The following is a 24535-nucleotide window of genomic DNA, read 5'->3' on the forward strand; positions in this document are numbered from 1 at the left end:
GAAACAACTTTAACCCCAACAACAGTGATTTGCTCCTACCTGTCGTACAGGGTCTGAAAGGGAATTGTGTGTGTCTCACCTCACTTTCTCCTTCCTCTGTGGCAGTGCACACACAACCAGCCACTCTTTCCACTAAAAGCAGCCCCCCCAAAAAAGCCTGAGGAAAGGTGAGAAGTAGAATTCATGCCAGCTGGGGAGGGGGAAAGGGATGTACTAAAAGGAATGACAGAATTGCTCATTGGAAATAATGGGAGAGGCTTGAAGGCCCATTGGAGAAAATGGGAGCCAGGAATGCCAATTTACTTGCATGGGCTCCATTGAAATGTATTACAACACAAAAAAAGTGCAAGAGTCCAGTAGCGAAGAAGTGAGCTGTGGCTCATGAAAGCTCATACCCTACCACAAATTTTGTTAGTCTTATAGGTGCTACTGGACTCTTGCTTTTTTCTACTGCTACAGACAAACACGGCTACCCATCTTGATCTACCAACACAGACCCCAGAGTGCAATGACAGTCCCTGGGAGAAGAATCAGTGGACTGGGACTGGAATGGCAGTGGGTGTGGAATGACAGGGGGTGTGATTCCAGTCCCAGAACCCTTACCCTATTCCCAGGAGCAGTCATTCCACTCTTCGACCTGTCATTCCAGTCCCTGAACACAGGCTCTATTCCTAAGGACCATCATTGCACTCTGGGGGCTGTCATTCCACTCCCAGAGTATACCATCTAGTCCCAGAGACCTTTATGGAAAATCCATTCCACATTTTCTTTGCAACTTTTTTTGTGTTGTGATGCATTTTGATGGAGCCCAGGCAAGTAAATTGGCATCCCTGGCTCCCATTATCTCCAATGGGTCTTCAAGCCTCTCCTCTTATTTCCAATGGGCAATCCTCCTGTCATTCCTTTTAGTACATGGAGGGGCGGGGGGGGGGAGAAAGAAAGGAGGGAACAAGGGGGACAAAAGGTCAGATGGGAGAGAGAGAGAGAGAGAGAGAGGAGGAGGAGGGGGGAAAGGCAGAGAGAGAAATGTCCCCGCTGATGAGGCTGAACTCGAAGCTCCTCGGGCGCTGGATGAGCAGGAATATAGGGCTGCCCTTCTGCACTCCAGAAGAAAAGCCTTGCGCCAAGAGAGAATACCTGCACGAGTGCACGGGAGCATGCACACTGCAGGGAACTCCGGTCGTTGGGGGGGCCGGTACAGCGCCTCCTTCAGAGTTCAGCACCCGAGGCGGGGGCCGGCTCCGCCTCAATGGAAGCGTTTGGGTATAAATGTGAGTCACTGAATGGGAGAAAATGTAAGATACACACCAAGATAGCACAAACAGACTAGTAATTAGTTTTCATATTTGATTTGGGTCTGGGTGATGTTAAGAGGTCCCCAGAAGGAATCTTTGATGGGGGTGGGGGGAACCATGAGGGCGGCCACTTCTGGCACCAGAAAAAGCAGAGTTTGAAAAGCACATAGATGTTGCTGCTCTTGGATCCAATCCAAAAGAGGTTGGTTTGTCCTGCCAGTACCAGGCTCCATCTCCTTGCTCTGGGTCAGCTGAGGTGAGGCTCTCCTGTTTGAACTGGAGGGTACTTATGTTTGACTGGCAGATCTCTTCCCCTTTTAGGCTTCCCCATGCAAAGACTGGCAGTGCATTCATTTTCAATCTTTTTTAAAAATCAGCAATTATGTCTATTTAGCAATGTAAGCATGCACAAAAAAATAAAGGGTGTGTGTGCTGTGATGTCACCAATGATGCCACCAATCAACCAATTGACAGACTAATTGGCAGGTGTTTATTTCAGTGATGAGTTGAGTCCCAACGAAGCTCATAGGCATCAGACTCCAACACAAATTATGATCAAAGTACAATACAAAATGTTTCTTGTGGAGAGAATTCTCAATTGTACTGGATTCAGGCATGATCAGAGGATGCCTAGCTGCTCCCCCCCCCCAACCACCACACACAATGGCCTTAGTATTTCAATTGGAGGAAGGGGGACCTCCTCTCCGCAATATGCTGTCAGATCTCTGGGTACATATGTTGAGCTACAGAACTTTTCCACAGCTGATAATGTAGTGATTACCAATCTAGGCAGCAAAATTAGAAGTCCAGTGGCATTTTAATGAGTAACAACATTTATTCCAGTGTACGTTTTCTTGAGTCAGAGCTCACTTCAGATACATTAAGTGTCTGGGGATGACCTCCCCTCCCCTGCACTTGCTGGGTCACCTTGAGATGGTTGAGAGGGAAGTGTGTGTCCTGGTGAAGTTCCTGGTCCCCCGATGGCTTCCTGACACAGCTCTGGGACCTTATGAGCTGGCAGAGATGAGGGAGGGGGCAAGGAAGCCAACTGACAGACCCATAAGGAAGCCTATGGCCAAACATCAGCTCCTTAAAGGGCTCCACCCACATCTTCATTCAAGATGCTGGCATTTCCAGCTGTGGGAAGATTACTCGGCTGAAGGCAAGCCCAGAAGGCAGCACAGGTGAGGAAAAGCAGAAACATGCCTAAGCTGGGTTAATTCATGGACCCCTTGCAATAACCCTGTGCCCTTCCCCATAGGGTACCTGGCCTACAGATTGGGAACCAATGTAACACAGATTTTTTGTTTGTGTGTGTGTGTGTGTGTGTGAGTGCCTGCATGTGTGTAACATGTCCCTTCTTAGTGGCAGGAAAGAAAAGAGCTTGCAGCATCTGTTAGTTTTATAGCTCCCAAGGAAGCATTTAATAATTAACTGTATTGAATTCATTCTGATTTCACAAGCAGCAGGCTGCACTTTATGAATGGAGAAGCAATTAGACAGCCTCAGGAGAAAGCAAACCAGATCCATAGCCAAGGCTATATAAAACTATAGCTTAACACAAAGATCACATGGACACAAGAAAGCATCTACATTTCACTCCTCTGGAGCTCCTATTAATTAATAGATGTCTATGAACCACTCAGCTGTAAAGAATGGAAAAATATTCTCCTCTTCTATAACAACAACATTATATTCTATTTACTGTTGTTTTTATTTACTGTAGAATCCTTTGATGCTCACTAATAGCACAAAAATGATAATATGGATTTTGTTGATGTTGATATAAAATACATAGGCACAAACAACCATGAAATAAAACAAAGGACAAATGGATTACATTGTCAGTATTTTCAGAGTGTTAAAACTAAATACAAAATAAGAACTTACTGGTGGTACATCCGTAACACATCATAGAGATAGTCTTTTTCTGCTTCATTATCAATTAACAAGTCAACCTGAAAAAAATAATTTTGGTGTTATTCTTTGATCATAAATTATGGATGTAATCAAACAGCAAACCCTTTTTCTGTTCACAAAAAGCACACTGAAAGGAAATTGTTGAGAAGAATTTGAAACCACAATCATACCAGTTTTTTTACAAAGTTCTATGGAATTTATGACTATTTCAAAACCCATACATTACATACTACAGTGCAGCACATTATAATATACAAATCTCTTACCTGATAATGACTATGTTGTTGAATAAATGTTTTCAGAAACCTTTTAGGCCACTCTCCAGTGTAACACATGGCCACACAACCAGAAATGACAATGCCCCAAACAAAAATATTCTGTGTAATAGATTTACACTACAAGTTTCAGCATCCTTCTGAGGAGCCTTCCTCTTAGCTCTGATACCTCAACAGAGCTTGCGGCTTGAGAGTTATTCTTTCCTCACTCTCTGTAACAGCACATTCACTTAAACTAGTGTCAGATTACAAGACTTTTACTTTGCTAACTATTCTAAAACTAAATAAAAGTACAAAGTACAAGTATATCATGTAGCACCATTACCTTTGTTGACACTCCCGAAGCCATACAGACAACTGAACTAGTATCCGAGACGTTTCCATAACAGTAAATGTCAATGATTTGGAGTGACTATTTTACTAACAGCCAAACACTCACTACATAATTCAAAGCCAGTTATAAAAATAACATATGAAGCTGCCCTATATTGAGTCAGATCACTGTCTAACTAGGCCATAGATGCAGAGCCAGTATGTCTATTCTAACAAGCAGCAGCTCTCTGAAATCCATTTAAATAGAGATGTTGAGGTCTGAACCTGTCACCTTCTGTATGCAAACCATGAGCTCTGAACTCTTGCTCTTCTCTTGAAGCTGAAGAGGGGAATGTATACCACAGTCTATATAAGCAACAGTCAAAATAGCCTTTGCAAAATTCATTATACATTAGTCAACCATGCTGTACAATCCAGAGCATGCCTACTCAGAAGTAAAGGTCATTAAATTCAGTGGAGTTTGCTCCTTAATAAGCATGCTTAGGACTTTGTTCTCACTCTCCAAGATCCACTTTCTCTCCTTTCTCTCCACTTCCTGTCACTTTCCCCTTTATCCCCTCCCCAAATTATTTCCTTTTCCCCTCCTTCTGGAATCCCCCACATCCTCAACTTTCCCTGCTTCCTTCTCCCCATCTACCAACCAACCTTCCTTTTATCTGCCTCCGCATCTTCTACTTATTATTTATATCCTGTCTTTCTCCACAATGGGGACTCAAAGCCACTCAGATCATTCTCCTCTCCCCCCATTTTATCTTCACAAAAACCCTGTGAGGTAGGTTAGGGTGATAACGTATAACTGGCCAACGATCACCCAGTGAGCTTCCATGGCAGAATGGGGATTTAAACCTGGGTCTCCAAGAACCTAGTCTGAAACTCTAACCAGTATACCATATCGGCTTTTGTACGGTTATTGCTGTTGAACAGTAGCAAGCAGCCAGTCTTGGTTAAGCCATGAAAGTTGTATGGTAACAAGTCACGTAGCTGTTCCTGCCAGACCTAGCCATGATTCCTCCTCCCACAGACAGAATGACGATGATGGGGACCAGCATACCTCTAGTCGGCCAATGGCTTCCACGCCTCACCTGGTCCAGGGCAGCCCCATAGCAGAAGGGCTGCATCCAGCCTACCCAAATTCTACATGATGTGAAGGCGGTGATGCCAAAGCCCCTTGTGAGGTGAGGGATGTGAGACACAGCCCGCTCAAAGAGAGGGAGGCAGCACCCAGATAACTGGGGAGCTTGCTTGGCCTTTGAGGGGCAGGGTAGGGAGACTACCTTTTCCTCTCTTTCTGCCTCCTTTGGGAGTGGGGCCAGTACAGGCTGGGTGTGTGGCCCTTTTCCAGGGCTTTTTTCACTCCTAGTCTGCCCATCCCTCCTCCCTCAAAGGCCAAAAAAGCCTTGTCTTCTCCCCTTACTTACTGACAGAAACCAATAATGAAAACAATTGCCACTTGGGGGGCGGGGGTTAAATGCCTGAATGTATAATGTTTTAGATTTCAGATTTATCTGTAAACATTGGGCTTTTCTCAGATTTGTAGAAAGATCAGTCTTAGCTGTTCATACTACCTACAATCTCTAGATTTAAATATCCACAGACTTGGCCATACACACACCCCTTTGGAATTCTGACACAGGGTGGTGGTAAGGCTGCCAGGTTGCCCAGTAGGAGCTGGGATCCCCTGCTCCCAGCCTCTGCCCCCTGTTGCCACTAACCTGGCTGGCAGGGGAAAGGGCCCAGGGAATGGACCCAATAGGCAAAAATCTTCCAGAAGTGATGGCATCGTGCTAGGTGGTGCGAAGGCTCCCACACTTCCCAGGGGCTCAGCTTGGAAGTCTGGAAGTGACATCATTGCAGCCGGTAGAAGCACAAGCACTCTTTGTGTACATGCACGAAGAGTCACTCAGTAAGTGCCAGATCTCCCCCTTCCAGGAGGATAAGGGAACCTTGCAACCCTAGGTGGTAGGCACAACCACAAAAAGGCTGCTGCTGGAAGTCAGGAAGCTGGGTTATGTTTAAAACAACAAGGAACTCTTTAACATTTCAGGCAGAAGCTCTATTTAACAAGATGCCTTTTAAATTTATTTTTTTTTTGCATACAAACAGCTTATTTTCAGTTGCACAGCAAAGATCCTTGTGCTGCAATAGCAGCTTTTGCCAAAACATTTAAAATATCTGCACAGCCAATCAGCTCTCCAATGGCCAATCAGAAGTTCTACTGGGCTAAAACCTCCATCTGTCCTTGCCCACTTTCTAATACTTGGCACGCACCAGGAAAGGGCACCAGGGCACCCATCAGTGCTGTCTTGGGGACCCCTGGGTTAGGTAAAATGGAAGTGTCACAGCTCAGCATAAAAATAGTATAGAGTTAATTCTTACTGACTTAGTATATCCTGTGGAGTTAGCCGTGTTAGTCTGTAGTAGCAAAATAGAAAAGAGTCCAGCAGCACCTTTAAGACTAACCAACTTTGCTGTAGCATAAGCTTTCGAGAACCACAGTTGTCTTCGTCAGATGCCTATCCTGTTAGATCCAAATTATACAATATGTTGTTCCATAAGTTCTGTCAGGGTTTTTACAACCTGATGTGCATCCCCACAGCCACATGGCAGCTGTAGGAAACTTATTTCCTCAAGTATCACAAGGCCTATTTCGGATTGGGACTGGTGTGTGAGAGTAGAAGGGGCTTCACCCTCCCCTCCTCCCATCTTCCTGAACAAATATGCACCAGGGAATGCCTTTTGCTCCACTGAGGACGGAGTCATGCAATGTAGCTAAAAGCACCCATGAGACATTTCAGTTCAGAAAAATGGAGGGAGGGGAGTTCTGCAGCGCATTCTGCTCCCACATTGTGACCCTGATCTTAACTGGGTTTGCAGCACTTGGGGGAAACAAGTCCTGCGTAACTGCCATGTGGTTGTAGGTAAGGTGAGTAAGGTAAGGAGAATGCCAGCTTGACTCGTGTGGAACAATATATAATGTAATTTGGGCCTTAGAAGGATCTCGGGCAGGAGGACTGGGAGAAAGACCTCAATTTAGGGATACTATTATCAGCTTCAGTATGGAGAGGACAGAGATTTAAGTAGGGGTAGAACAAGTTTCATAGCAAAGTTCAAAAGGTCATGGATATACTAAAAATTACAATAAAAAGCAATGTATTTTAAGATTACTTCTTTTATGCCTCAAAGTCATGAGAATTTTCCCAGGAAATATTTGCAGGAATAGCCACCCTGGCCTTAAAAGGCATTTCTGCTTCTACATGGAATGATAGAGAGCTGCTGCCTACACACCACTTTCACTATTTCCTACACCTCCCCTGCAAAGACTTGGCTGGCATTCCATCCCGCATTACAGCAAGAGCAGTACCAGGGAACAAAGCCAAAATGACTATGGCTATACATCACACAAAACCATAATTAAGACTACCAGTGGTTACTATGAGACTAACTATGATTACTCAAACCACTGTTAAACCACAGTTTCAAATTCTGGTTTGATTTATGATAGCTGGCTAATCATAGTACAGTGGCCAGCATTCAGATGATCACCCTAACCACAGTTTAATTCATCACCTCATGGGACCAATCAAACCGCTGGCACCCAACTAAACCTTACAGGTTCAGAGGCAGGAAACCAATAGTCTAATTCCCATACATTTGCAGGGAGGGATATGGCAGATCATTGTCACTCAGTGAAAAATGTAGCAATGTGCATAAGTGAAAAGGTTGATACAAGAACATTACAGGAATGCAGAAAGAGTGAATTAAGAGACAGTACTGAAGCTCCATCGTCACAGTGCTTCAACATGAAGCACAATGGTAATGAAAATACCACTGAATACCACAGGAAGAGAATTGCTGTGTGGAAGACCCATTTGTGTATTATCTTTTAAACTATTAGCATTCCCTTTTATGTTGTTCTCCTTGAGGTGTAAAACAAATTGAACAAAAATATTTATAAGAGCATGCCTTTGAGAAGCTTCTGAATGTGCAATTGTGAACAGACCATTAAATCTACAAGGGATATAAATTTTGCAGTAATGTTCTGTTTGACATCTCTTGGCCTTTCTAGCAGCAGCAAAACCATCAAAAAAGAAAATAAATTACAATTACTAGATTCCAAAGTTATATTTGTTATATACAAATCACGTCAACTACATGAGATGGATTTTAGTCATTTTAGTCAATTGAACTAAATGAGAAATGGAATTAAACAGGCTACAGACACTCTAATCTGCATGGATCACAGGCTGAGCTGGTATATTGCTCAAAAGTGTAAAGGCTGTACAAAAACTGAGACACATTATCCTGAAAATGTGTTTTACAGCAACTAGGAGAGTGACATGAAAAAGAATGTGAATCATTTTATAAGATAATAGATTTCTGTTAAAATAAGATTAATGAACAGTGAATTAACATGCATTTCATTTTAAAGAAATATTTTATGAACTACAGAAAACAATTAAAGCCTGCACTTGCACATTCTTGCATTAAATATAAAAACAGTTATATTATAGATTAAATTACTATTATGTTACTTGCTACAGGACTGCTTGATATTTAAAGCTAAATAAGCAAGATTTTAAGCAGGTTGAATCAAGCAGTCTGATTCTGAGGAATACCAACTTTATTCCTTCATTAATCATTGGACTGTGCTGAGAGGAAAAGTTCAAAAAGGTAGAGCTGTTTGGTTTCAGATTTATTTATGAATATTGCCAGCAAGAAAGGCCACAAGTACAAAGTACAACCATAAATATTACATTAAAGTTACCACTGAAAGTGTTCACTGTTTCTCGCACCAATGCTGTTACTCACCAGGCATGAACAACCCTCATAGAAACAGCTATCATTTAAAATTATCTTAATAAGTATAACATTCATATTTAGGACTCTGTCTCTACATCATGGTGTTTCTGCACACTTCTGCACGTTTAGACATATTTTTCATTCTTAGCTATAAGAGACATTCTAAACAATGTATGGAAAAGGTCATGTTTTCTTGTACAGACAAGCTGTTTACATGATCTAGGTAATCATTTAGATCACAGTGCAGATACAGAATAGGGTTTATGGCACAATTTTTCTGTATAAATATCTGAAAAGGGTGCATAAAAATGTTAATTAAAGGTTGAGGGGTAGTTGTACAAAACTGAAAAAAGCCATTGAAAATCTCCTTCCAGCACCAAACATTTCTATACTCATTCTGAGATGATGACTCAAAATAATACCCTTTTGTGTGGAAAGGAACTCCATCCAGCATTACACATCATTGAGTCTGCCAAGGGCAATTTTCATATCATTTTGCCTGCCAAACCACATATGCAGTGTTGAGATTGTTGTTGTTTTTTAAAAATGTGGTCAAATAAATTTTAAAAGAACAAGGGTCCTTATGCTTTTGAGTCAAGATTTTTTCAGAGCTGGCTTGTGGCTACTTTCTTTCATATTTTCCATTTTAGAATAAAGACAAAAGAGCTATTATGCAACACACCTAGCCTTGCCAAGCCTCTCAGAAACTGACGAAGCACTTTTTAAAAAGGAAATTTCCTTTTGTAAAGTTTCCTCTTTATGGGATTGCTTTTTTAAAAAAGTGGGAAGGCATTCTTCAAAGTTAAGAAAGTGCTTTAACTTTTCTTTAAATAAAGACCCCCCCCCCCCGGTCTTTGAATCCAAGTCCATTAGGTCGAAGATGACGGATGCCAACAGCGAGCAGGCAGGACATCCACGTCGCAAGTTGCCCCCTGCAAGGGTGGGAATGGACGGCAGGCCCGTCCGTTTCTCCTGAAGTAGTTTATCCCAATCCCCCTCAACTCTCGGCCCGAGGGAGAAAAGCTTTGTTCTGCTGAAAGAAACGTTTCAGCGTCTTGTCCTCCCTTCCGGAAAGATCCAAGTTAATTGATACCGAGAGTCCATAGTCCCAGCAAAATGTCACCCTCCCCTCTTCTTCTCCTCAACCAAGCGGCAGCGTCTGGCGCTTACGATGCCAACGCAGGGCACAAAGTTACAGGTTAGCGAGAGAGCCCAGACGCAGCAGGGATCGCTTAGCAGGCGGTGCGCTTCTCTCTTACCTTGTGCCGGAATTCTCTGGCTACCTTTCGCTCCATGGCAGTCAGGAGAGCGACCCTCTCTTGGCTTTTCTCCCCGTGGAACCTTCCCCGGTGCGCGCACGCGGCGGATGCGGTTTCCTTACGGTCTTCGGCGCAGGTCACGGCGTAGAACTTCAAAGCATCGCTAGAGGGCGCATCACAGCCTGGACTGAAAGGCAGGCGCCGGCAGTGCTAAAGGTGGAAAACACGTTTTTCTGGTCTCATCGCCCTTTCCAGCTCTTAATTCGTGAATTGGGACTCCTTCCCAATCGCTGAATTTTCAGTGGGAGACAATTAAGTACTTGCTTAAATATTCTGTTAAAATAAAGGATACCTCGAATGCTTGACTTTAAGATAAATCTTCTTTTGATCTCTTGCTTTTTCCTTAAATATATTTTACTTTACTTCCAGGGGCCCCACACGTGGGTGGATCCAGAGAGCCTCAAAGAGAGCTGCAATTGGGAAGGGAAACCCTGAAAGTTCCAGTGCATGCATGAAAGGCCTGGTGCACATTCAAAGCTCTTTGGATCCTGCCTCTAGATTTTTACAATTTCAATTTATCATTTTCTTTTCAAGTGCTCACAGACATAATGTGCTGTAGAGTGTAATTGTGGTGTGAATGCCATTTTCAACCCTTTTCACTGCAGCAATACAACCTCCCATGGTAAGGAACCTAGTTCTTCAGATTATTTCACCTGAATGTAAATTGGCAATAGAGCATTCCATTCACTCCCAGGGGACACCTCCAAGGTGTCAGTCTCACAGCCCTGATACTAGCCCATGCATGGAATACTTCCCAAGAACATTCTCCAATGCACCTTTTGATAAACAGTCCATTTCTTGTTCCTTCACTTGTCATAGTTCACAGACATTGTTCTCTGTGGTGCTCCTACCTGATGGAATGGGATGTTTGCAAGGTAAAAAAGCTACACTTTTACTGTTCCACAAAATGAGTAAAATGGAATTGCTCAGGACAGTATTTTTAGAAAGTGAATAGGGATGTAGGTTTGATGTTTGTGGGACAATTTAGGCAGGTTTTTAAATTCATATTGAATGTATTGTACTATTAATATTGCATTGTTTCTAATTGTGCTATCCACTTTGCATTTGAACAATGGGGTATTGGGAATATTAGTTAATGCAAAGTTTCACAGTTGGAAAGCATGGAATCATGTATGGCAAAACATTCTCCAAGACAATAAACCAATAAAACTTAACATTTATTGAAGCGGATTTACATTTACGTGCACTTCTGTAGCAGCAGAAGAAATAAACCTGAGCTAAATAATACTATTACAAGTGGCCAGCTAATTCAGCTGCAGGTGAATGGGAGTGTACTGTTCCAGCAGCAAGCTAACTATATTAATCAATATGTACCAGACTAGACTGTATGCCTATAGTTTTAAGAGAAGTGCATCTTGGGAGTTGTAGTGCCTTACCCCACAGGTTCAGTTCCTGGGGCATTCAAAGCCCCCCAAAACTTATTAAGGTCATTTCCTCTTTTGTTCATTCACACCTCAGCAGGGAGAGGAGCAAGTCATCTCTCTTTTTTCACCACATTCATTGGGTCTACAAAGCTCCATCAAGTGCCTTTATGCATGAAAGATGCACTCTCTCCTTTCGTTATTTAGAAGAATTGTGAGTAGAGATTCCTTATGTGTATGAAGAAGTTAAATAAAACTATCTAAGTTTATAACCCATGCGTGTGCGTTGACACTTGACGACAAAGGGTTGGGATTCCCTCCTCGCATCGGAATAGGGAATATGGGTGTGTCTCATGTAAGGTTGCATAGTAGAGCTTTGTAGAAAGCATCTTGCTTCTTGCAAGACAAGTAGGAGAGACAGAACAAATGGCAGAGAAAAAGTAGTCGATAGAAACTTCCAGATCACACAAAGAGGCATCACACAAATAAAAAGTTATACAGTCTGGTTCTAATAAAAGGAAAAACACAGACACACACACCAGTGTCCAAGCACAGTGTTGCTTCTATTCCAACAAGGTAGACTCCAGATTAAGTAAATAAGTACATATTTTGACTTTATGAAGTAGAGCATGTATGGGAGGTAAAAAGAAGGGGACAGGGTAAAAGCCGGAACTAGACGGAACAGGCCGGAACGGGCACTAAAGAAATGCCAGTGCCACAAAAAAGAGGGGAATATGTTAGAGACACTCCAGAACAATATTTTAGAAATGAAAACTCTGGACTGGCACCCCTTAATTAACCCGTTCCATGCCAAAAAGCTCCGGGAACAGTACAAAACAGCCCGGAACGGGCACTAAAGAAAGGCCAGTGCCACAAAAAGCAGTGGGATGTGTTAGAGACACTCCAGAACAATATTTTAGAAATGAAAACTCTGGACTGCCACGCTTCTATTAACCCATTCCATGCCAAAATGCTCCCGGAACAGCACAAAACAGCACGGAACGGGCACTAAAGAAAGGCCAGTGCCACAAAAAACTGTGGGATGTGTTAGAGACACTCCAGAGCAATATTTTAGAAATGAAGCCGCGACCCCCGGGGGCCCCCGGCCCGCCGGAGGCGGGGCGGGGGGCGTCGGGGGGAGCGGCGCAGCCGCGACCCCCGGGGGCCCCCGGCCCGCCGGAGGCGGGGCGGGGGGCGTCGGGGGGAGCGGCGCAGCCGCGACCCCCGGGGGCCCCCGGCCCGCCGGAGGCGGGGCGGGGGGCGTCGGGGGGAGCGGCGCAGCCGCGACCCCCGGGGGCCCCCGGCCCGCCGGAGGCGGGGCGGGGGGGCGTCGGGGGGAGCGGCGCAGCCGCGACCCCCGGGGGCCCCCGGCCCGCCGGAGGCGGGGCGGGGGGGCGTCGGGGGGAGCGGCGCAGCCGCGACCCCCGGGGGCCCCCGGCCCGCCGGAGGCGGGGCGGGGGGCGTCGGGGGGAGCGGCGCAGCCGCGACCCCCGGGGGCCCCCGGCCCGCCGGAGGCGGGGCGGGGGGCGTCGGGGGGAGCGGCGCAGCCGCGACCCCCGGGGGCCCCCGGCCCGCCGGAGGCGGGGCGGGGGGCGTCGGGGGGAGCGGCGCAGCCGCGACCCCCGGGGGCCTGGCTGTCTTTGTCTTTGTCTTTGTCTTTGTCTTTGTCTTTGTCTTTGTCTTTGTCTTTGTCTTTGTCTTTGTCTTTGTCTTTGTCTTTGTCTTTGTCTTTGTCTTTGTCTTTGTCTTTGTCTTTGTCTTTGTCTTTGTCTTTGTCTTTGTCTTTGTCTTTGTCTTTGTCTTTGTCTTTGTCTTTGTCTTTGTCTTTGTCTTTGTCTTTGTCTTTGTCTTTGTCTTTGTCTTTGTCTTTGTCTTTGTCTTTGTCTTTGTCTTTGTCTTTGTCTTTGTCTTTGTCTTTGTCTTTGTCTTTGTCTTTGTCTTTGTCTTTGTCTTTGTCTTTGTCTTTGTCTTTGTCTTTGTCTTTGTCTTTGTCTTTGTCTTTGTCTTTGTCTTTGTCTTTGTCTTTGTCTTTGTCTTTGTCTTTGTCTTTGTCTTTGTCTTTGTCTTTGTCTTTGTCTTTGTCTTTGTCTTTGTCTTTGTCTTTGTCTTTGTCTTTGTCTTTGTCTTTGTCTTTGTCTTTGTCTTTGTCTTTGTCTTTGTCTTTGTCTTTGTCTTTGTCTTTGTCTTTGTCTTTGTCTTTGTCTTTGTCTTTGTCTTTGTCTTTGTCTTTGTCTTTGTCTTTGTCTTTGTCTTTGTCTTTGTCTTTGTCTTTGTCTTTGTCTTTGTCTTTGTCTTTGTCTTTGTCTTTGTCTTTGTCTTTGTCTTTGTCTTCGTCTTCGTCTTCGTCTTCGTCTTCGTCTTCGTCTTCGTCTTCGTCTTCGTCTTCGTCTTCGTCTTCGTCTTCGTCTTCGTCTTCGTCTTCGTCTTCGTCTTCGTCTTCGTCTTCGTCTTCGTCTTCGTCTTCGTCTTCGTCTTCGTCTTCGTCTTCGTCTTCGTCTTCGTCTTCGTCTTCGTCTTCGTCTTCGTCTTCGTCTTCGTCTTCGTCTTCGTCTTCGTCTTCGTCTTCGTCTTCGTCTTCGTCTTCGTCTTCGTCTTCGTCTTCGTCTTCGTCTTCGTCTTCGTCTTCGTCTTCGTCTTCGTCTTCGTCTTCGTCTTCGTCTTCGTCTTCGTCTTCGTCTTCGTCTTCGTCTTCGTCTTCGTCTTCGTCTTCGTCTTCGTCTTCGTCTTCGTCTTCGTCTTCGTCTTCGTCTTCGTCTTCGTCTTCGTCTTCGTCTTCGTCTTCGTCTTCGTCTTCGTCTTCGTCTTCGTCTTCGTCTTCGTCTTCGTCTTCGTCTTCGTCTTCGTCTGTGGTCTAGTGGTGCAAAAAAGCCTGGTGCTGCAGCTGCTGCCTATCCTCCTCACTTGGCTTGCCTTTGCCTCAGTTGCCCCATCAGTGATCCCTCTTGATCAGAGGCACAGACGACCAATGATGAGGCAAGTGAGGCAAAGACGAGCCGAGGGAGACAGGCAGCAATAGTCCTTGGCTTCACTGTGGTGCTGCCTCCTGCTGCTGGCTTGTACTTGCATATTAGCCCATTATCTGTTGGATCTCCTCCAGATGAGGCAGTGTTGATGGAAGAGGGATGGGACCAATGGTGAATAACCATTTTCCATGGCTTCTTTGGCAACCCTGTCCACCCCCATTGCCATTGCCATCGCCTTCGCCTTCGCCTTCGCCTTCGCCTTCGGATGGGGATGGGGATGGGGATGGGGATGGGGATGGGGATTTTTGGCAACCTCTTCTACATGCAAAACTTTTTTGGTACAAAGTAGTAATGTTATAAAATGGTAAAAATTTCATAAAATTGTAATTTTACTAACAATCCAACTCAAATAAGTGTATAGATAATTCAAACAGTATTGCTTCTATAATCATATTAGGCATAAATATTAAACATAACTTTTAAACATTAACTAAAAAGTATTAAATACTCAGTAGAGATGGGTTGAAGGTTTTATCTTAAATCCTGAGCAGCTTGAAACCTTCAAGTGAGAACTGAAAACACGTTACTCTGTTTTAGAGAAACTGCTTTTCAGTACAAAATAAACGGGATGTATGTTTTTGTTGCACTCTCCCAACCAGGAGACAGACTCCTCCTAAGAGTTTAATGGCTTCTTTCATTAACAAACGCTAGTCGTTTTCATTACGTGAGGTATCAAAATATAATTGTTATTTAAATAAAACATAGAAAAATAGAACAGATGAACACAACAAGAATTAAGTTTCCTCATATTTCTTAATGAAATCTAACTCAGTCAGATTAACGATGAAATGCATTCAAGTTACCGTAGCACACATTACAAGGGTAAGTTTCCTGCCTAGATCTTCATGAGATTTCTTTTGGCCAAAACCCTGATCTGCTATTTGGATTACCATTTTTATATATTATCTTATGCAGAAATCTAAGATCTTTTCATATGATAACAAAGATAAATATCAAACCAATCATAATTTAATTCTTTTTTACTGTTTCCAATCATGTGACATTCTACCTAGCCAAAAGTACCACTATGCCCAGCTGCAAGATAAGAGATATGGATAGTAAAAATGACAAGAAAAGTTACATGACCAGATCATCCTTGGTCTCTGCTAACAATTACAGAACATGTATCTGTTACTGTTCACTATTTTTAATTGGCTGTCAAAGATAAAGCACCAGTTATACACCATACTAGAAAAAGAACTACAGTGATGTTCATACAGCGTTATTTAGAATGCATATGTTTCACGAAGTATGTGTTCTAAACCATAATCAGCAGTCTACTGGTTTGAATCCCACTACTGACATAAGCTCAGTAGGTGGCCTTGGGTCAGCCACTCCTCTCAGCCCCAGCTCCATTGTGGGGATAAGAATAACACTAACTTGTTCACTGCTCTGAGTGAGGCACTAATATGTGTAGAAGAGCGGTATATAAGCACAGTTATTATTATTATTTATATTTCCATGTCACCATCCCTTGACCTGTGAAATTAAGTATTTTGATAAATATGAAAGTGATACAAAATATAAATGCATTGCATAATGTGTGAGTGTACATATACAAACTTTAAAAATTGTATTGGATAATACCACAAAGCATGATTGCTGAGAAAGCTGCTTTCACTGCTTTCAGTGTGGAGAGCTGCTTGTAGATCAAAACAACCTGACGAGCTGTCTTCATGCAGAGTACACTTGATTCTCTTGGCTTTCAATTCTGCTTTCGTTCAGCATGGGTAAATCAATGTGTCAGCAGTAAACATTTGTATCACTCCTCTCTGAATGACCTTTTAAATTTTAATGCCTATCGTGTCAAAGCAATTAAAATTAACAATACAGTTACTAAGCTGCTAAGATCAATTAATGGCTCTTAGGCTTTATCTATTGATCTAGTGACATCTTCAAAACCCACTGGTAACAGACTATACATACTTCTCTTCTATCCACAATATATACACAGGGATTGATTACATATTCTTATCTTCTAAATTACGTATTTAAATGACATATTCTTATCTCCTAAATTAATTAGTCAAACTCTTACATCAAGGATTGGTGGCAAGTTGTGGACAGACTATGCTTGGACAGAATGTACACTGAGAATAAATGGCATCAAACAAATTGGAAACTAAATAAATCACTTTTATTTAACAAATAAATTTCTTCTGAAGTCTCTTTGTAAATTAAACAATAGAAACAAACTATGTGGCATTCCTCAAATCCACGTGTAGGATGCTATGGAAGTGGTACTTAGAGGGAAATTAATCTCCGTTGCCTCCTGTCATGAAGAGCAAAAAGAAAACATTAGAAATGAAATGATATCTAGAATAAGAAAACTAGAAGATGAACACAAAAAAGGCCACCCAATCTATAAACTTGCTTGCATGAAAATTAGAGGAAAAAACCTCCTCACATTCTATACAAGCTATTAAAGGCACCCAGGAAAAACTCAAACTAATTCTGTAAAATTAGCCGATGTATTTGCTGAATACTACCAAACCATTTGTACATCAGACAATCCTGACACTAATCATATTTTAAATTATTTATCATCACAGGAAATTTGGAAAAAAACCTCACAAGAACATAAACAATATCTGGACCAACCAGTCACAACAGAAGATGTTACAGTCACTATCAAATCCTTAAAAAAAATAACAAAGCTTCAGACAGGGATGGATTCCCTGCCAAATTTTTACAAAAAAATACATTCACCTACTTTCAACTCCACTAACTGCCACATGCAACTCTGTTATGTTAGGTGGTAGCATCCCTCTATCTTGGTCAGAGGCTGAAATAGTAGTTACTCCAAAAAAGGACAACCATACTACAAATGGTTGTTGTGGGTTTTCCGGGCTGTATTGCCGTGGTCTTGGCATTGTAGTTCCTGACGTTTCGCCAGCAGCTGTGGCTGGCATCTTCAGAGGTGTAGCACCAAAAGACAGAGATCTCTCAGTGTCACAGCGTGGAAAAGATGTAGGTCATTTGTATCTACTCAGGAGGGGTGGGGTTGAGCTGAGTCATCCTGTAAGAGTTTCCCAGGGTGTGGAATGCTAATGGCGGGAGGCTTCACTGTATCCTGAGGAGGTTCTTTTGCATATGGATTGGTGCTTGATGTGCTAATCTTCTCTGCAGGGCTATTGTCGGGGATAGAATGTTTTGTTAGCCTGGTGTTTTTCAGAACTGGCAACCATGCTCGGTTCATTCTTAAGGTTTCTTCTTTCCTGTTGAAGTTTTGCTTATGCTTGTGAATTTCAATGGCTTCCCTGTGCAGTCTGACAAAGTAGTTGGAAGTGTTGTCCAGTATTTTGGTGTCCTGGAATAAGATACTGTGGTCCCGATGTAAACTTGTCCACAGCTGCAGGGTATACGGTATACTCCTGCAGAGGTTGGGGGGTCTCTACTGTCTTTTGCTGATCGTAGCATCTGTTGTATTTTTCGGGTGGGTCTGAGTACTGCTTGAAGGTTATGCTTTTTCATAAGCTTTCCCATCTGATCAGTAATTCCTTTGATATATGGCAAAAACACTTTTCCTGTGGGAGACCGTTTTTCTTTGGTTGTTTGATTCATCCTGGGTTTGATTGCTCTTCGGATTTCATTTCTGGAGTAGCCATTTGCCTGAAGTGCGTGGTTTAGATGATTAATTTCCTCATTGAGAAAGTGTGGCTCAAAGCAGCAAAAGACAGTAGAGACCCCCTAACCTCTGCAGGAGTATACCGTATACCCTGCAGCTGTGGACAAGTTTACATCGGGACCACAAAGCGTAGCATCCAGACAAGCATAAAAGAACATGAAAGACACTGCAGACTTGGACAACCGGAAAAATCAGCAGTGGCTGAACATAGCCTAACTCAAACAGGGCACAGTATCTTATTCCAGGACACCAAAATACTGGACAACACTTCCAACTACTTTGTCAGACTGCACAGGGAAGCCATTGAAATTCACAAGCATAAGCAAAACTTCAACAGGAAAGAAGAAACCTTAAGAATGAACCGAGCATGGTTGCCAGTTCTGAAAAACACCAGGCTAACAAAACATTCTATCCCCGACAATAGCCCTGCAGAGAAGATTAGCACATCAAGCACCAATCCATATGCAAAAGAACCTCCTCAGGATACAGTGAAGCCTCCCGCCATTAGCATTCCACACCCTGGGAAACTCTTACAGGATGACTCAGCTCAACCCCACCCCTCCTGAGTAGATACAAATGACCTACATCTTTTCCACACTGTGACACTGAGAGATCTCTGTCTTTTGGTGCTACACCTCTGAAGATGCCAGCCACAGCTGCTGGCGAAACGTCAGGAACTACAATGCCAAGACCACGGCAATACAGCCCGGAAAACCCACAACAACCATCGTTCTCCAGCCGTGAAAGCCTTCGACAATACATCATACTACAAATACTAAATCTTCTCAACCAATACCCTTACTGAATCAAGACCAAAAGATCTTTACAAGCATATTTGCCAAAACATTGTCTAAATTTAAATAACCAACTACATTCACCTTGTATTGTCGAAGGCTTTCACGGCCAGAGAACGATGGCTGTTGTGGGTTTTCCGGGCTGTATTGCCGTGGTCTTGGCATTGTAGTTCCGGAGGTTCTTTTGCATATCAAAAGTACCAATCCATATGCAAAAGAACCTCCTCAGGATACAGTGAAGCCTCCCGCCATTAGCATTCCACACCCTGGGAAACTCTTATAGGATGACTCAGCTCAACCCCACCCCTCCTGAGTAGATACAAATGACCTACATCTTTTCCACACTGTGACACAGAGATCTCTGTCTTTTGGTGCTACACCTCTGAAGATGCCAGCCACAGCTGCTGGCGAAACGTCAGGAACTACAATGCCAAGACCACGGCAATACAGCCCGGAAAACCCACAACAGCCGCCATTAATGCTCTTTATCTTTCTCCAAAAGCTACAGTTAGGACTAACAATGTACATTCAATAGATATCCATATAGCAAGGGGAACTAGACAAGGCTGTCCCCTTTCCCCATTTCTGTTTGCCGTAACTATAGACAGGGCCAATGCTACCATTAGACCAACTAGGCAGCCGCCTTGGGCACAGACCTCAAGAGGGGCATAGTTTTAAACAGATTACTTTCTTGAAAAAAATGCAACTGAGAAAACCTATTGAGCACCCCCTAAATGGTCCTGTCCACAGACATCAAGCAGCTTAAAAGCTCACCGTAACTTTTTTATTTATTTATTTATTTATTTGATGAATACCCTGCCCTCCTCACAGATGGGCTAAGGGTGGCTAACAACATTAAAAAATACATTAAAATCACAGAAACATAAAATCAATCATATTTTTTTCAAATAATTAAAATAGTCCAGGAGCAGGCTATTTAAACAAATATTGGGAGTCCGTATACAGGCATGGCAGATGGCTGAGGGCAGCTCCGGAAGAAATGGTGGTCTTAGATGGAAGAAGAAGGACACTCGCTGGCACTCAACCAAAGGCCCAGCAGAACATCTCCATTTTACAAGCCCTGCAAAACTGTACCAGGTCCCACAGCGCCCAGATCTCCAGCGGGAGAGCATTCCACCAGGCCAGGGCCAGGGCAGAAAAAGCCCTCGCCCTGGTTGAGGCCAGATGGATGTCCTTTGGGCCAGGGACCACCAGGAGTTGCTTGTCTGCAGAGCGCAACACCCTGCAGGGGACGTAATGGAAGAGGCGGTCCCGCAGGTATGGAGGTCCCAGTCCATGAAGGGCTTTAAATACCAAGGTTAACACCTTGAACCAGATCTGGAACTCCACTGGAAGCCAGTGCAGCTGGCACAGCACATGATGAATGTGCGCTTGGATGGGCGTTCCGGTAAGGATGCGTGCCGCTGCATTCTGGATCAGCTGTAACTTCTGGGTCAGACCCAAGGGCAGTCCAGGATAGAGTGAGTTGCAGTAGTCTAGCCTGGAGGTGACCGTTGCATGGATTACTGTGGCCAGGTCCTGTGGTGAAGGATAGGGCGCCAGTTGCCTGCCCTGTCGAAGATGAAAAAAGGCAGACCTGGCAACAGTCATGACCTGGGCCTCCATTGAAAGTGTAGCATCCAAGGTCACACCCAGACTCCTCACCATCAGGGAAGGTTTCAATTGTACCCCATTAACAGCTGGGAGCCGGTTCCCAGCTCGATTGCCCCATGATCCAGACACAGAACCTCTGTCTTCAGGGGATTCAATTTCAGGCGACTCTGATGTAACCATACCGTCACAGCCTCAAAACCCTTGACCAAGGAATCCAAAGCAAGATCGGACTGGCCATCTGTAATGATTCCAAGTAAATGTGTGCATGTATCTTTAAATGCTTGATGAGATAGGTGAAGAGTGGGGGGTGAAGGAGATGGATGAGTGAGTGATATGTGTCAGGTTATGGCATTCCAGACTTGATAGTCTGTTTCACTCCCTTCTGCAAGAAGACAAGGTCTTTTGATTTCAAAAGGTTTATTGTGAAAGACAGCATTCAAACCCAGATGTGCATATTCCAGGATTAGAGATCCTGGCCGAGCAAAGCGTTGCTAGGAATGAATCATAGAGCAAAGGTTGTTACATTTCACACTCCCGGAGCCCAGCCTCCCCCCCGAGTTCATACGGCAAAACTTCTCAGAGGTGCGCTGAGCTGGCCAAGGTCGAAACAGCAGATAAGACAGGATCCTTTCTCATGGAATCGGCTCCTTGCAGGTATTGCCTGGAGGGAAAGAAGTCTAAACACTACACGATTAAATATGGCGTTACTTAGGTTAAAACAGTTTCTGACAATATGATTGGTTGAGGACTGAGAGGGTGGGTGGAGTGAATGCAGTTTGAGACTGAGAGTAGAGAGAAAATTTTTAGTCAGAAGAAAGCAGGCTAGCTGTGTGCTGCCTGAATATGTTGAAGTGTTTATGAGAGAAATATAACCTGTGTGGAACCTGAACTGAGCATGTTTGTGAAAGGACACTCAGTCAGGGAAAGAGAGGCCAGCTGTGTGAATGAGAGTAAATGAAGTAACTTTAAGAACCGAGAACTACGTTTATGAAACCGATACGCTTCTCGAATAAATAAAAGCTTATTTTTGTTTTGCTATATCCCAGTGTAGCTGTCAGTGCTATATCCCATTCCTATCTTCAGGGCCACATAGAACCACGAAGGAGCCTGACGCTTAGGAACGTTACCAAAGGGAAAATTTAAATAAAATATCTTGGAATAAAATATTCCGGGTGGCAGCAGACTACCCAGAGGGTTAAGGGATAGATTAAAAGAAAAATCTACCCTAAAGAAAGTAAAGGTCATAACACCATCCATCAGCAGATAGAGCTGAGTGTCATCCGCATACCAGTGACAACCTAGCCCAAAGCTGCGGGCTAACGGGGCAAGGGGGCACATATAGATGTTAAATAGCATCGGGGAAAGAATCGCCCCCTGAGGGATGCCACATACCAAAGAATGGTAAGCAGACATCTGTTCCCTGAGTGCCACCCTCTGTCCTAGATTGTGAAGGAAGGAGTTCAGCCATTGCAGGGCTGTTCCACGAATCCCCACATCGGCAAGGCAATGGGTCAGAAGATTATGATTGACCATGTCAAATGCTGCTGTAAGATCTAAAAGTATCAGCAGTGCCGACCCACTCCGGTCCAGGTGTCGCCGCAGATCATCTGTGAGGGCAACCAGAGCCGTCTCTGTACCATGGCCAGGCCTGAAGCTGGACTGGAATGGATCCAGGATAGAGGCATCACCCAGGTATACCTGCAGCTGTTCTGCTACCGCCCTCTCAATTACTCAAAGTTATCTCAGAAGTCTCAGTCAACTTGAGAGGAACAATCCTTAGTGAAACTACTCCTTTTTAGCTCTCCAGAGAGCCAGCTGAAAAGAAGAAAGCAAACAAATTAAGTAACTGCAGACAAAAGTATCTCCTTTTCAAGTACAACACAATTCTCTCTCTCATTGTCTCACAGCAAACATGAGAAGGGGGTGGGAGTAGAAGACACTCTGGTGTGCCAGCCAGGAAAAAGGTGGGGAAATAGCTTCCAATGCTAGAAAAAGAAACTTTTCAGCAACTTGAGGAAGCCAAGCAAGACGTGAGAAGGAAAACAAAAGGGAAAAGGTGGGAAACTGCCTCCAGAGCTAAGAAAAAACCCCACTTCTTAGAGCAAACTGTATCCCAGCAACACCAAGAGAAGAGGCACAGTGGAAAACACTAAAATCTTCACAGCCATTCTGCTGTGTCTGGAAAGAAATGGGCAGAAAGTCAGCTTCATGGCTGCAATAAAAGGGAGGAAAGTAGGGAAATTCTGCTGTAGCAATGCGCAGAGCATACTTGCTGCAGAGGAACAAGTGCAGGGAAAAATACCTCTGCACTAGAACCTACAACTATATAGCCAAGCTTTTAAGGTTTCCTCAAAATCTGAAAATCCTTTAAAGAGTTATGATGACCTCGTCCAATCCTTAAGGCCACTTTTGGTAGGTGCTCGAGAGGGAAAATTGGTCAAGACCAATTTGTCATCTAAACCATGGTTTGATCAAAGCTGTATTTGTGCTAAAAATGCTTTAATCTATGCCTATAAGCTAGCACTGAGAGCTGATGAAAAGACCAGACAAGATGCATATCGTTCTCTTTCATTTTTAAAAAAGAAGTATAAATCACTGGTTGCCCGCTGTAAGAAAGAACATACCAGAAAACTGTGGGCCAATATAACTGAAGCAGCTACGAGCAAAAACTCAGTGGTGTTCTGGAAACTAGTGTCAAACCGCGCCTCCACAGCCGCCTCCCCCTTGGCTTCCGCTATCCCCCCAGATAAATGGACTTCTTTTTTCCAAAAAATGTATGATGATCCTATTCAACCCCCTCCTGCCCTAACAACAGAAAATCTGGCCAAATGCCCCCCAGTTCATGCCGAAGAGGTAAAAGCTTATATTAGCCAGTTAAAGAATGCAAAAGCCCCTGGGCTTGATGGAATATCTCCAGAATTACTAAAAACAAATAAGGACTGGTGGGAAACTTTCCTAGCCTCCCTATTTACTTATATTGATGAAACCGGCTACATCCCCAATGATTGGGGAATGGCTATAGTAGTCCCCTTCCATAAGAAGGGAAAGAAGGAGGATCCATCCAATTATAGACCAATCAGCTTACTCAGCATTGTAAGCAAGTTGTCTACAAAACATCTGCTGAAGAAATTTTTAGACTGGCTAGAACAGGGGGATATAATTGCTGATGAGCAAGCTGGGTTTAGAGCTGGCAGGTCAACAATAGATCACTGCCTAGTAATGCAACACCTTGTAGAGAAATATGCTACAGGAGACCAAGCATCACTTTACCTGGCATTTGTTGATTTAAAAGCAGCTTTTGACACAGTCTCTAGAAATAGACTTTGGAGGAAACTGCAGGCCTCCTCTATTGATAGGCGACTGCTGTCCGTTTTGGGGGCTATGCACAAGCAAACTGCCCTGAGTAAGGTGCAGCCGAATTGGGCATTCGACTGACCCCATTCAAACTTACAGGCAGGTGTGCCTTCTAGCCCCCTTTCTGTTTATCTTCTACATCAACAATTTGGTAAACCTTTTGAATGACCCTGGATTGCACCCTCCCAAATTAGCAAATAGGCACATTCACGTACTGCTCTATGCAGATGATGCTGTATTACTTTCTAGGACCCCCATAGGGCTGAAACGAGCCCTAAAAAAATTCTCCCAATCCTGTGATACTGAACACCTTCTAACTAATTACCAAAAAACTAAGATCCTGGCTTTCGGTAAAAATCCAAAGATCAGACGATGGGAGCTTCTGGGGCATCAGTTAGAACAACTTACAAGCTTCAAATATTTGGGTGTAGTTTTGCAAGCCTCAGGTACCAAAACAACACATAGCAGCTTCATTGCTGATGTGGGAGAAAAAACAGCACACGGTATACCGAAATTCTATCGATCACAAGGGGGGCAGTATGTACCGGCTGCACTCAGTTTGTTTAAAGCCAAACCATTGGCCCAATTAGTATACGGATCATTCTTGGGGCTGCCATCCTCCTCTTTCTCTCAACTTGAGAGAGTGCACTCCAAATTCCTTAGAGCTCTATTACAAGTGCCCAAATGCATGCCTAACTCATGGGTTAGACTGGAAACAGGAATGTTAAGGGTAGAGGCCAGAATCACCATCCTTTCAATTTTCAAATGGCTGTCAGGACGTCTAAACCCGCAAAGTCT

The 24535-nt window shown here is 43.8% G+C and overlaps 1 protein-coding gene across 3 annotated transcripts in view; it reads right to left on the reverse strand.

Moving 5' to 3' along the window:
- Positions 1-9965, reverse strand: part of USH1C (USH1 protein network component harmonin) — a 123557-nt gene extending 113592 nt beyond the window's left edge. For all 3 annotated transcript variants that reach the window (XM_054971502.1, XM_054971501.1, XM_054971500.1), the window contains exons 1-2: positions 9883-9965; positions 3186-3253 (exon numbers count right to left, since the gene is read on the reverse strand). In XM_054971502.1, coding sequence (XP_054827477.1) covers positions 3186-3253; positions 9883-9918 — 104 coding nt within the window. In that variant the 5' untranslated portion in view covers positions 9919-9965. The remainder of the gene's footprint in view (positions 1-3185; positions 3254-9882) is intronic.
- Between the last annotated feature and the right edge of the window lie 14570 nt (positions 9966-24535).

Source organism: Eublepharis macularius, chromosome 2 (genome assembly GCF_028583425.1).
Source record: "Eublepharis macularius isolate TG4126 chromosome 2, MPM_Emac_v1.0, whole genome shotgun sequence".
Classification (NCBI taxonomy): domain Eukaryota; kingdom Metazoa; phylum Chordata; class Lepidosauria; order Squamata; family Eublepharidae; genus Eublepharis; species Eublepharis macularius.